At 39.1% G+C, this 13,801-nt stretch overlaps 1 protein-coding gene across 6 annotated transcripts in view; it reads right to left on the bottom strand.

Moving 5' to 3' along the window:
• Nucleotides 1-13,801, bottom strand: part of NALCN (sodium leak channel, non-selective) — a 256,166-nt gene that overhangs the window by 208,488 nt on the left and 33,877 nt on the right. For 4 of the 6 annotated variants that reach the window (XM_072849927.1, XM_072849929.1, XM_072849933.1 and 1 more), the window contains exons 4-6: nt 12,853-12,936; nt 11,118-11,257; nt 9,731-9,859 (exon numbers count right to left, since the gene is read on the bottom strand). In XM_072849927.1, the coding sequence (XP_072706028.1) occupies nt 9,731-9,859; nt 11,118-11,257; nt 12,853-12,936 (353 nt within the window). Of the gene's footprint in view, nt 1-9,730; nt 9,860-11,117; nt 11,258-12,852; nt 12,937-13,801 lie in introns of those variants that run through there. The other 2 variants (XM_072849930.1, XM_072849932.1) reach the window with 2 other exon arrangements.

Genomic DNA, 13,801 nt, shown 5'->3' with positions numbered 1-13,801 from the left:
AGACTGAAAAACGCCTCCATTCTCTTTTAAATTGCAAGGACATGAACTGAAATATATGAAACAATCTAAGCTGAAGACTGCATCCATTTTGATTTTGAAGTACGTTCAGGATCACTTCAAAAAAACGAAGTTTGCATATCAGACTTACCTGGATTAAATATAGAAAAATACCTTCTGAGTAGCTGTCTACCAACTATAGGGAAAACACAAGGTCACTAAACTGCACTGTAGGATTTGAAAATCATAAGCCTGAAGTTCAGCTGGGATTCAATTCCATCAAAGCCCACAAGCACTTTGGGACCCATCACTCACAACAGCAGAGTTAGCTACAATTAGCGAGCAGGGGAGGTTTCCCTGGCTCTCTCTTTGGACCACTGCACCATGCAGTTTTAACTTGACAAACTTTCTGCTTAGACACAAGACAGGGTAATCCTCAGCATCATAAAAGAATACTGCCCTGAATCCAAATCTGAACTACATGCAAACCAAATTCCTTCCTAAAGCTTGTGTTGCAAAGTGTCAAGACCATACACAGGATGCCTTGCATTTACACAGGCCAGTTCACTAATGTAACAGCTGAAGTGGCAGGAGATGCAACACTTGGCATAGCAAAGAAAGGGGCTGCTACCACTGAGCACCTAAGAACAAATTTCCAACATCATCCAGCTAGGTTGAAATGGAAACTATGTAGCATTTGATGACTGGCCGTTTGACTGGCCAGTTCCATTTGGTGGAACTGGCCGTTCCACCAAAGTTCTCACTTTACTTAGGAGAAAGCAGCTTGATGTCTCCATTTTATAGCATGACTAGTACACAAGGTTGGACCGGAAGACTTACTGCTAAAAATGGATCATTGTTTTATCTGGTGACAGGGCATTACAGAGAATAATATCATTAAAATATGCAGCTGCAGACCTCCAATAAGGTCAAATAATTTTGTCACTAAGGGATCTGAAACATTGCTGGGGCTCCAAGAAACCAAACTGTAAAAGCCCAAATTGGTCTAGCCTTCAAGAGTACAGGCTACATCCAGCTCAAGAGAGGTAACTAAATGAGCTATTGATAGTCTGTAACCAAAGCTTTTTCTTTAAATACCAGCTGAAGAGCCCTTCTCATTAACCTGTCAGGTAGAAGATGTACAAAAAGTTGGTCTGGATTGTAGTTTTAATACTGCCTCTAGGCAATGGCCATGATGATCAATAAAAGAGGCATGCAGCATAAAAGACCAAGCTGTAATAAGTAATAACTCTCGTTCCTTCTGCCTTGGTAGGCACCCCACATAAGAAGAGAGTGTGAGGAGGCTACGCTTTTGTTTGAGGCAACCTAGGAGGGCAGGGATGAAGACAAGGAGCTGGAAGGGAGAAAGTGGGCAGTAAACTATGAATCTGTGAAGGAAGCTGGGCAAATCAGGCATCACTGAGCCCAGCAGAGCCTGTTACAGCAGGGACAGAAGGGTGGCCAGTATTTTAGGCACTGGAAAAGAGGGAATGGAGTGCATTTGTGTTGAGTACAAACAATGCGGTTCACTGAGTATAAAGGCAGCTGATGAACCTGTTCTATGCTAAGGAGACAGGGAGTGATGCTGGATTTGGGGACTTTTCTGGAAATTTATTTAAAACTCTTCTATCTTATAGAGGGAGAGGGCAGGGGACTGAGGGACTGACTAGGTAAGAGGCTGGAAAAGCAGTGGTGGGGGAAGAGGATGCGTGTAAAGATTGAGTAGAAACACATTTTACATTACTGTAAACCAAAAATGAATAATAACACCTCTGATAGTAAGAAGTATGTTTTGGTGAGAGAATTGGATATACCATGTGGGGTAGGATGAAAAATGAAGTTGGAATGTTCATAAACACGCTCTCACCCCAACTCCAAAGTTTAGTTATACACAAAGAGAGAGAAAACAAGATTCAGCAAGCCACCCTCTCACCTCTGCCCTAGCACACAATAGTTCCACTCCTGCATCCAATCCTCCCCACTTTCCATGTGGCCCCCTTTAAAAGAGACGTAGCAAATGCAAACAGCTCTTTGGATGCTGAAGATAACAATACCTGACTTCTGTTATGTCAAGGACCACACAGAATCATAGAAAAACAAGGTTGGATATGAACTCTCAACAGGACATTAAATATAGTTCACTGCCCCAGACTATTTCCACCTTTCCCAAGAGAAGGTCCCACCGCCTGTTTTAAAGTTCCTCAGTGGGGAAATTCAAAACCTCTCCAAGGAATGAACTCCAGTGCAGCCTTATCCCTACCACTACGAAGTTTTTTCCTGATATCCTATCTAACCCAAAATTTTCTTCCTGAAATTTAATACAAGTACTTCTTATCCTAGTAATAGTACAGAAAGAGATCAGATTCCTTTCCTCTGTGCAACCGTTTTTATCCACTCAAAAACTGCCACGTGTCCACTACTTCCTTTCAGTTGAGCTAAAAAACTGCCAAATGCTCCTTATCACCTCTACTCTATAGATCTAAGCTCATTCGCTTTTCACCTCCTTTAGACCCTCTCCAAATGATGTCTATATGTTGTCTGATACTACAATTTATACATTTTTACAAGAGCACAATTCTGTTGATCTCTGTTCCTCCATTATGCTCCCAAACCACTTTATGAAGAACTACCTCCTAAACAGTCATTCACAATGCTGTATGTGTACAGCTTGTTTTTCCTAAGTGCAGTATATTGTCCCTGCTGACTTTCACCCAATTTTTTCAGAGCATGTCTTCAATTTGTCAAGATAATTTTCATCCTAATCTTGCCTTCCAAAATGTTTGCAGTCCCTCCCAACCTCATGTCATCCTCAGTGCAATAAGTATATTCAATCTGCCATCATCCAGGATGCTAATGAAACCTCCAAATAGCACAAGACAGACTTATGTGGATCCCCGCTCTTTCCGTTCTGACAATGAGCCATTAATATCAACTCACTGAGCATGTTTTCCAAGCATTTTTGCACCTATTCTATGATTATTTTCACCTTAACCATGTTTCTTCTGCCAGCTTACAAAAACGTCCTGTGAGACTGTTACAAAGCCTTCCTAAAATAAAGATATATGACATCCACTCTTCTCTCCAATTCACATGGTTGTTACCCCGCCATAGAGAATTATATTGGTTTGACATGGTTTATTCTTGACAAATCCGTATTAGCCGCTACTCACTTTCTTGTTATCTTCCAGCTGCTTACAAATTTTTGTTTATTCCCTACAGAATTCTTTCAGGGATAGAAGTTAAGCTTACCTGGCTTTTCTTTCCCTGTCTCTAATCCCTTCCTCCTTTTTAAACTTCTGCTGTTTTCCTGCCTTCCAGTTCCTCACTCACTCTCCACAAGTTCTCAGAAATAATAAAATAGCTGAGATGATAGCTTCAGTCTGCTCATCTCAGGATGAATACTCCAGCATTTCCCAGACCTTTTCGAATTGCAGTGATCCAAGGGACTGGGACAGGAATCAAATTTAGACATCACATTCAGCTTCCAGAAAGCAGTCCAAAACTGAAACAGTCCCCTGGTTTTCAAAACAACTTATGAGAGAGATCACTCACAGAAACAGAGCTGAAGTCTCTTTTAGAACTTAATTCTTACTATTTCCTGTAACTGCCTGCATATCCAGAAGTGACTCTTCCTCACAGTGTTTCCAGCCTAAGGGAGATGTATTCCTCAGTGATAACTGCTGTCTAAGCTGTGAATGTCAGGACATCCACAGACTTCTCCACTGGTTGTCTGGCTTCCTCTTGCAATATAAAGAAGAGAACTTTTCCAGCTTCCTTTCTATTCAAGAAAGCACTCAATCGCCCACCTGGCAGATTCAGTGGAGAGCACCCTTACACTTCTGTTTTTCTAGTGATGTCTGGCCTTTCCCTCAATTTTATGATATGCTGTAGGATGTCCTGACTTGCGGCACCCTGGCCTCCTGCAGGTTTTCTGTGGAAAGTTCAGTACTCCCCAGGCCTTAATTCCGTACACCGATTTTAAGGTAAAAATCTTGTGGATAAATACGGAACTTTTTGGAGTTGTGGTAGTTGTAGAGATGCGGCAGTTATGTTATTCAAATTCTTGTATTTATAGTCAGCCAATTTCACCATAGTCTATGAAATTCACTCCAGCTTACTCAAAAGGAGTATTTACTAGCCAGAGAAGCAGAGGAATCCCATAAAGTTTGACAGGCTGAGTAGAAGTTCAATAAACTCTGATGTCTTCACTGGGACAAAGAATTGTGTGAACCCGAATGGCTCCAAATCATAATTACAGGTAAGCATGTGTCATTACTGAGACACCAAGTGCTGAGGTTATTGGGTTCCAATCACTCTGTTGTAGATCTTCATTAAAAGGTCACCGTCTCGCTCAAAATGGAGCTGGGCAAACAAAACCACTGGAAAGCCTGTGTGAAATGAATCAACAGCCCAATTGCTTTGGATAACTATCTATGTAACAGTTCCAGACAAAATCAGGATTTCTGCTCAGAAATAACATGCCCTCTGAAAGTGAGGAGAGTCCACTCCTGAAGACTGCTTCCCTTGGGCACCAATGCTGGCCATCACCTCAGCACTCCCTTCCATCCTTTTGATAGGATCCCATTTGGACTGAATTATTTCCCTTCAAGTCTGATGCTGTATTTTCCTTATTTCGGTTGGGGTCGAAATACCATCAGGCCTGGAAAAGTAAGATTTCTTCTATTTCTCTTCTCACTGAGGAGTTTATACTAGAGACATATCACCATTAACAGAGATTGTGAATAAAACCCAAAGGCAGTATTAAAGCAGTGCTGGTTGTTCAACTAGCGTCAATAAATTAATGATGTGCCCTGTTAAAGAAGTACTGTTATGTTGATTTTTCAAGCTTGGTCTTTGATTTCTCCCCCTTCTCAGAAATCCAATTACTCATTCATATTTTCCCACTGCTGATATCTTGAATCCCTTTTGTTCTTTTTAATCATATTTATTTCCTCTATTACATATTGTGGTGAACTTTCAGCTCCAGAGTCTTTGAAGCTGTTTTCTGACATTTTCGGGGCCTATCCAGAGACAGATGGAAAGATGACCAAGACCCTCTTAGATCTTTCTATTACTCGGTAATTATTTTTCTTATCTATTTTCCTGGGCAGTTCCTACTTTAAACAAGAAACCTTGCAAAGAAGGATTTTAAATTGACTGCCATGGTGACAAGGCAGACAGGTCTACAGAAATACTTAATCTATACTCTACTGAAAGTATTAAAAAAGGCCCTTAAAGAATGACTTTGGGAGAAGAAATAGAGAAGTACTACATTTTATGGCAGTTAGCCATATTAGCCTTCTTCGTTTTGATGAGGGAAGGCTTCCTTTCCCCTAGCTCCCGTGCAGGCTGAGAATTACAAAAGGAAAATTTACTGTTGTGAAATAAATATAATCTAATCATGTAGTATGAAAGTATTTTTGTGTAGTCAAACATGTCTTGGTAATAAAAATAAAGAAAACACTCCATAGCTAGTGTGTGAGGATATATAATATACTCTAACAGAGTCAAAGCAATAGTTTGGATATAATTTCTCTCTCCTGTCCTTGTGGAAGTACCTTTTGCATACTGGAGGTGCCCAAGAGTAAATTACAGTAGATTCAGAACACAACCTATTTTCCCCATATTTGTCCACTTCTTTGAAATTCATCTCAGATGTAACAAAATAACCTGTCAAACTGCTTATAATGTATGGACTAATCTAGATAATTCAATTATATATACATTACATTCCAACCATACTGTGTGTCTTTCAAGTAACTAAAGAAGATCCATACTAAGGAAATCCATGTAATATACTGCTTATTGGCAGGAAAAAGATATACCAGTTGGAGAAATCATCAGGGAAAAGCTGTGACAGCATAGTTGTAAAAAGATAGGTAATAATCACAAGGGAATACTGAATGAGAAAATTGCCTAGGAAGAAGACAGCGTTCCCTGTAGGGAAAAAAAGTCTGGCAAAATAAAGAAGATTATAAGAATGAGCGAAGAAACATTTATCATCAAACAACAAAAAAAACCCTTTTCAGCCTTTGGAAGGAAGTCAGATTTTGCTGATTTCACAGATGGAATGAAAAACTCAGACCGCAGTTATCTCATTTCAGTATTTCTGTTTGTCAGAGTTAACATTAGAAAATGACTGAGGAGGTGGAGAGACAGGAGGTCAGGCAGCGTGGGCATCAAGAAGGATGGAAAGATAAAAGAACTTGCAGCAGTCAAAGAGGCAATGAGTGTCTGATGAGGCTGCCACGTCTTTTCAAATAAAAAAAGAATAGCAAGACTTTAAGACGCCGTTTTCAAAAGACACTTGCCTCCCTTATAATTCAGAAGGCGGTAGACTTAAAAAGAGTGATTTCTAAAATTTCTGAAATAGATGAAGCCTTGACCTCAATAATAAGACTTTACCCTTGCCATGTGCCATAGAATTCTGCATAATACGAGGGAAATCACCTAAAATTAAAGTTCTCACAGGTGGCCACAAATTGGATGTTTTTCATTTTCTAATCTTGACTTGGGAGCCTGGGATCTGGCTTGCAGAAATAGTGAGTATTTACAGCTGTGGCTCATTAAAGGCTCTGAAGTTATTTAAGTCCAAGTACAGCCAACTTTAGCCACTCTCCATTGCCTGGAACAGAACCACCTGAGACAGACAGACAGACTCAACTTCTGAGAGGAATGTTTAATCCTCATTATAAAGTTGAAAAAATTTGTACAGGCAATTTTTGTGCTTTTGTGCTCTGTTACATCTCAGCTAGTAAACTCTACTGGATTCAGAAGTGGCACGTCACCTCCTTTCTAACTACATTTTGGGCCAATGTCTGCCTCTAAATTGTCCTCTTTTGGCACCAGAACTGTTATTTCTTTCTCTATATTTATTTTCCCAGACCATGGTGGCTGTTCTTATAAATTCTGCAGCTAGCTCTGGGAAGGTCAGCCCTGACCTATGTGAAGAAGGCACAGCCTAACACCACCCAGAGCTTCTGCACTGCATTCCTCAAAAATTAAGAAAGGATCAGGTATGTATAAGTGTTCACAAGGTATAATGATGAATGTTACAGACAAGAAGAAGAAATAAGTGTTTTCAGAGAAGGAATGAGCAGTACGTCAAAAATAAGGTATAAGTCCACATGTCAAGCAACAGAGAAAAAAATATATTGTTCTTTGTGTGGGCACCATTTGACAGAATAAAAGAGGCAGCACTTCTAGGGAAAAAGTGTTTTTCAGTGTAACTAGTATATCTATATGTAGTCCTCATATACAACCATGGGAGCCATTTAAAGTTACAATTCTGGTTTGGAGATGGCAAAAGTGATTAATTACTTTCTGAAGGTGTGTGCTGGTTTTGGCTGGGGTAGAGTTAATTTTCTTCATGGCAGCTAGTACGGGGCTATGTTTTGGATTTGTGCTGAAAACAGTGTTGGTAACACAGAGATGTTTTCATTATTGCTGTACAGTGCTTACGCAGAGTCAAGACCTTTTCTGCTTCTCACCCCACCCCACCAGCGAGCAGGCTGGGTATGCACAAGACACTGGAGGGGACAGAGCTGGGACAGCTGACCCCAACTGACCAAAGGGATATTCCATACCATATGGCGTCATGCTCAGCATCTAAAGCTGGGGGAAGAAGAAGGAAGAGGGGGACATTCGGAGTGATGGCGTTTGTCTTCCCAAGTAACCGTTATGCGTGATGGAGCCCTGCTTTCCTGGAGATGGCTGAACACCTGCCTGCCCGCCCATGGGAAGGGGTGAATGAATTCCTTGTTTTTGCTTCGCTTGCGTGTGCGGCTTTTGCTTTGCCTATTAAACTGTCTTTATCTCAGCGCACAAGTTTTCTCACTTTTATCCTTCCAATTCTCTCCCCCATCCCACCAAGGGGGGAGTGAGCGACGGGCTGTGTGGTGCTTAGCTGCTGGCTGGGGTTAAACCACGACAAGGTGCCCATCCCAGGTACCTAAAAAGTAACTTAAATTAGATTTCTAATTTTTAAACAGCTAAAAATATATATATTTGAGGATACTGAAAGAAAAAGGAGTTAAGGCTACAGGTTCAACCTCAAGTCTAAAATTTCCTTAATTCTGCATGCTTGACTTTTCCAACTTTAACCCATTTTAGACAGGTTTTTATTTTTATTTTATGTACTGGCTATTTGACCCTTTTAACCTATTTGTGTATTTCAGCTTTTCAACAACCTAAAATTGAGGTGCTTCCATAAACTAACTTTCCTTTTTTTTACAATAATGCAGTATTCAGGGAGAAACCCATGCAGAAGAAATTAGACAAAATTTTTGCAGGCAACCTTAACTTATAATCTTAACTTTCCATATTGCAAACATTATTATGTCCCACTTCATCTTTTTCTGCTGATTTCAGGGAAAAGCTGTATTCAGTGACACAAGCAATTATATGATGCCCAATTTTCTCTGTGTTGTTTATTCCACTTCTTGTTTTTCCAAACAACACAGGTAAATCACAGAATCACAGATCTTCTCATCACCACAAACAAATTTTTCACAAAGATTTTTTTTCCCCCATGTCTCTGGGAAACTGTAAAAAAATCTGTGCTATAAAGATTTTTTCTTAAAAAAGAGCAACAGTCTGAATGAAATCTCTTATTTCCAGTCTAGGTGAAGATCAGCTCCATGTTTTATTATAGCATTGATTAAATAAAGAAGAAAATATCCAAAAGTCAATTTTTTCATTTAAAAAAATACCATATAATGTCTAGCATATTCTCAAATAATTTTGTAACCTTTTTTTGTATCTGACACTTTTAATAACCTCATTTTATATTTGATAGCTTATAGGCCCTAGTTTAGAAAAATCTTTTAACACAGTTTTGCGATAATCAGACTTTTTATTCAGCACAGTGGCACACTAAGCAGTGTTTTGCTTTCTTATAAGGTCTACTCATTTTATGTTCTAACAAATTCAATACATGAATAAAAGGATCCAATTTTGACTAAAGCAAAGGCTACATGTCCAGAACTAACATTTCCCTGTCCAAAGAAACAGGGACAATACGAAGAAATAGATGTAATAGAATCTCACAATGGTGGTCAAGCATACAGTCAAGCCCTCAGTTCAACAGGACCTGTAAGAGTATACTTATCTGTGATTTTATCATCCATCCCAGTGACAAAGAGGCTATACTGTACTTCAAGTTAATTGTGTGTTTAAGTATGTGCTGAATCAAAAACATGATGTATACTCAATCACCAGTGTAAAATATTAATCATAAATATTTTCCAAAGGCTGGGTAAAAAGGGTCTTTAAATCTGAGCATCAGGTCCCAGTGACCTCTTAATCCAGAAACAGTGTGAGATTCTAGGGGTAGTTCTGCCCTATACTTTAGGTCTGGCCCTTTTCCCAGACGTTCTGGGAAAAGATAGGAGAATACAGCGAAAGCTGATTAATCATCAGTGACCCAAATCAGACGCCAGTGGCAATGCTCCTCTTAAAGCCTCCTCTGCTCTCCTGCTCTGTCACCCCCCACACACACACAGTCACTCACCCCTGAACTCAGACTGCAGCCCAATGCCATAATTTGTAATTTCTCTGTCGCACTTGTATTTTTCATAATTGCTAACATTTTTGTTTCCCCAATTTATCTTACTGTATTTTGGTGGACTACTTTTAATCTATTAAATCCAATTTGCACCCATTGACGCTAACTACAATGATACATATGCACTGAAAGAGCAGCCCCACATCATGCCTGCACAGGCTAACTCACCCAGGCTGCGTGTCGTCAGTCACGCAATGGTACGTGAAAGTTCCAAACATCTGCACTCCCAGGATCCCATACAGGAGGAGAAAGAAGAGAAGGAAAATTGAAACGCTCCAGATTTGCTCTCCAGAACGCCTGGCAAAAAGATAAATATGACACTGAATGGACAGGCAATGAGAAGCCTCCTCTGAAAAGCTCCAGAATAGAAAATATGCTCACACAGAGAAAGTAGTATTTAATCCTGCCAAAAAAACTGATCTCTCACTCTGTGCAGAGAAAGAAAAGGGAGCCACGATTTTTTCTAAACCTGTAAGTCAGGGTAATTAAACAAGCTGTAAGCTACAAAGGGTGGAACAAAAAAACCACCCAAATAAAATGTAGAACGTCTAGCTTTTGTAAAACAGTATCTAATGACTTAGAGAGACAAGATATAATGATGAAGCAAAGCTGATACTAAATAGAAACCAAAAAACTCTTTCACACTACCGTTACATGGCTTTTGCCGTTACATGCTGTATCAAACATACTTATGTGTGTTTGCTTGCATGTAAGCGTCTCTGTACATATACCAATACACGTACACTCGTAACGGTAATGGTTAGGGCATGTGCTCATGTATCTTTATTTACAAATATTACCCTACACAAAAATGATCAGAGGGATGGAACACCTCTCCTATGAAGAGGAGAGAGTGAAGAGGAAGGCTGAGAGAGTTGGGGTTATTCAGCCTGCAGAAGAGAAGGCTTCGGGGAGACCTTATTGAAGCCTTTCAGTTCTTAAAGGGGGCTTATAAGAAAGATGGGGAAAAACTTTTGGGCCTGTTGCAATAGGACAAGGGGTAATGGTTTCAAACTAAAATAAGGTAGATTTAGACCAGATATAAGGAAGAAATCTTTTACAATGAGGGTGGTGAAACACTGGAACAGGTTGCCCAGAGAGGTGGTCGATGCCCCATCCCTGGAAACATTCAAGGTCAGGTTCGATGGGGCTCTGAGCAACCTGATCTAGTTGAAGATGTCCCTGCTCATTGCAGGGGGGTTGGACTAGGTGACCTTTAAAGGTGCCTTCCAACCCAAACCATTCTACGGTTCTATGATTATTAAGTGCCCATATTAATGGAACAGAATTTAATGCCACTAGTTGAAAATTGCTGGCTACAGTTATTAGCAAAATGCTTTAAGTTTTATTTAAATATTTGACAGTTTTGATCATTTTCTAGGAAACTTGATGATTCCTGAAATATGGAAAATAGCAAGAATTTTTTGGCCAGAACTAAAACTCAGGAAGAAAATGCCCATTAAGCATGAAGGGTCATTCTCTAAGCTGTGTAGTCAGTCTTCTAAGTCAACACTGAAATTTTGTCTGTTGTTCTTCAGATAACAGCCTTACTTACTTCAAGATATTTGTTATCCTAGTTCTTGGCAGCTCAAAACGAAAATATATCCGGAATGCTCGAATCATAATGAGTGGTCGTGGAATCCGTAACATGCCCCAGGGTGACATCTGGTCAACTATTTCAGCAATTTCAAACACCTACAAACAAAAGAATCAGGAGTTTTTCTTGATGACCCAGTCCTGTTCCTGTATTCATTTACAGAAGTTTTAAAACTATGAACACTATACATGATTTTTATTTTCATTTTCAATCTTCTCTTGGTTTATTTTATGGTTCACTTTAACCATGTTTTTTAAAAGAAAAGTCTTAGTAAATCCTTTAATCCATTTGTAAGTTATCCTAATGAAATTCCAAAAATATACTCTGCCTATGTTCATAATGCTTGTCTCAACTCAAGAAGATTGTGCAAGCTTCTGTCAGCTGCCTGCTTCTGTGCTAGTCCTACCCCACAAGTTTCCCACAACTTCATTAAAAGTGAGTAATTTACACTTCCAAAATCAGTATCTGATAAAGTTGTACACCACTAAGATTTTTACTATAATATAAAAGTACTTATACACAGACTGCCTTATGAGCTGCAACATGCTTATAAATTCTCCATTTAATTCCAACTGCATGAGAAAACTGTACATGTTCTTCTATACTCCACTTACGACATAGATTTCAGCCAAACCACACAACACGGAGCCATTTCCTTAATACATTCACAGGTTAGGCACTCCATAAAGACTATTTAGCTTAATGATTGGGTGAAAATGTCTTGTTTTAATCCTTGTCTCTCACTCTCTGAGAGTAACTGCTTAATTTAATATTTGCTCAAAATACTAAGAAAATGGAGGGGGAACCTGGCAACACATAAACTGGGTAATCTACAGTGCTTATCTGTAATGATCAACCTTCACTCTACATGTGTACATGATGTACCAAAGTCTCCTCTGTGTATAAAGCAGAAAATTACAATGTGACTTAAATTTGTCAGAAGTGGGTAAGTTACGCCTAACGGCAATCACTATAGAACTTTTACAGTCCTTATACCATTGCAGGCCCAGTCTCACAGTCTTCAATCTGTTCTTACCCAAAAAACTGATTACAGTTAAGGACTGATTGGTTTGCAGGACACAATTTGATCTGTACCTTAACACTCTATGCTTTTTGGCGACTTCCAAGATCCCTTCTTTATGAAAATTTATCAAATTGTTTCCAAATGTATTTATTATTATTTTTTCCATTGTGCTTTATCTTGAATTTTGGAAAACGTTTTGTTAGGTGTGGGCCATATTACATGAAACCCCTCCACTCACCATATCAATATGCCTACAGCATGGCAAACATCTACCATTGGAATCACTTTCCCTTTAGTTGCCTAAGCTAGTCACCATGGCATCCTACTAGACTCAATGGAAGGAGATGAGCGCAACTGTCATATGGAGTAAGAGATAAATAGCTCTCTGAAGATCCTTCTCTTTCCTTTTGACTATGCAGAGCGTTTATGGTAACAAGCTTCAGATTAAGGTATAACTCCTCAATCAGAAAAATTAAACAAGATAAATTCTACTACTAATGCAGATATACTGCAATGTGCAATTATGGAGCTATTGAATTCAGCACAGCTTTTTAAAAACAATTTGACCCATGTACAGCTATACTTCCACAACTTGCAATTACTTGGTTATGCCATATATTTTTCACAATTAAGGAACTATTCACTGAAAAAGGTAAGTGAAATAATTACCTGTAAAACCAGTGACACCCAAAGACAAAAGACCATGAATCCATCAAACACACACCAACGATCCTTTACATAGGAGCTATCACCCTACAAGAGAGAGAAAAGCTAAGAGGTAAATGGTTGTTGTTTTACTGTCAGGATTTACAAATATCATAAACAAAAGTTCTTGGAAGAAGGAAAAGTCTTCTCTGTACCACTTTTAAAATGCCACTTTTGAAAGACTCCAAAAGCCTAGTATCTGAGCTAGAATATGCTGGAAACATATAAATGCATCTTCTGGGTCAATAAATGGTAGCTCCATTCTTATGCGGTACTTCTTCTCAGCTTGTGTCAAAAAGAACTTATAGAGACCTATTATTTACACTTCGATGTGAATCAAAAAACACACAAAAAATTAACATTGGACTCACTTTTCCACTGTATTGCCCATTACAAAATACTTGTACAGGAAGGTAAGTGTAAAATGCTAGCAATCTAGTATTGTGCCGTTCAATTACTTCAATATTGTTCAACAGCTTCAATTAAATCAGTATCATTTTACATTAATTTTTTCATAAGTTTTGAATAATTTTTCATGCTCTAGAAAATTCTTGCCATTTCCAAAACATTAGACGGTAACCACCATCTCATTGGACATTTCCTGAGCAACTTTTTACCATCTCAAAATGACAATGCATTCTTTAGACTTCATTAATCATAGGTATGGTGAACTTTTCAACATTGATATTATTGTGTCCTGGTTTCAGCTGGGATAGAGTTAATTTTCTTCCTAGTAGCTGGTATAGTGCTGTGTTTTGGATTTAGGATGAGAATAACGTTGATAACACACTGATGGTTTAGTTGTTGCTAAGCAGTGCTTACGCTAGGCAAGGACTTTTCAGCTTCCCATGCTCTGCCAGGTGCACAAGAAGCTGGGAGGGGGCACAGCCAGGACAGCTGACCCACACTGGCC

Source organism: Ciconia boyciana, chromosome 1 (genome assembly GCF_034638445.1).
Source record: "Ciconia boyciana chromosome 1, ASM3463844v1, whole genome shotgun sequence".
Taxonomy (NCBI): Eukaryota; Metazoa; Chordata; class Aves; order Ciconiiformes; family Ciconiidae; genus Ciconia; species Ciconia boyciana.
Note: the sequence above shows the minus strand (reverse complement) of the source record. Positions and strands in the feature narration are given on the sequence as shown.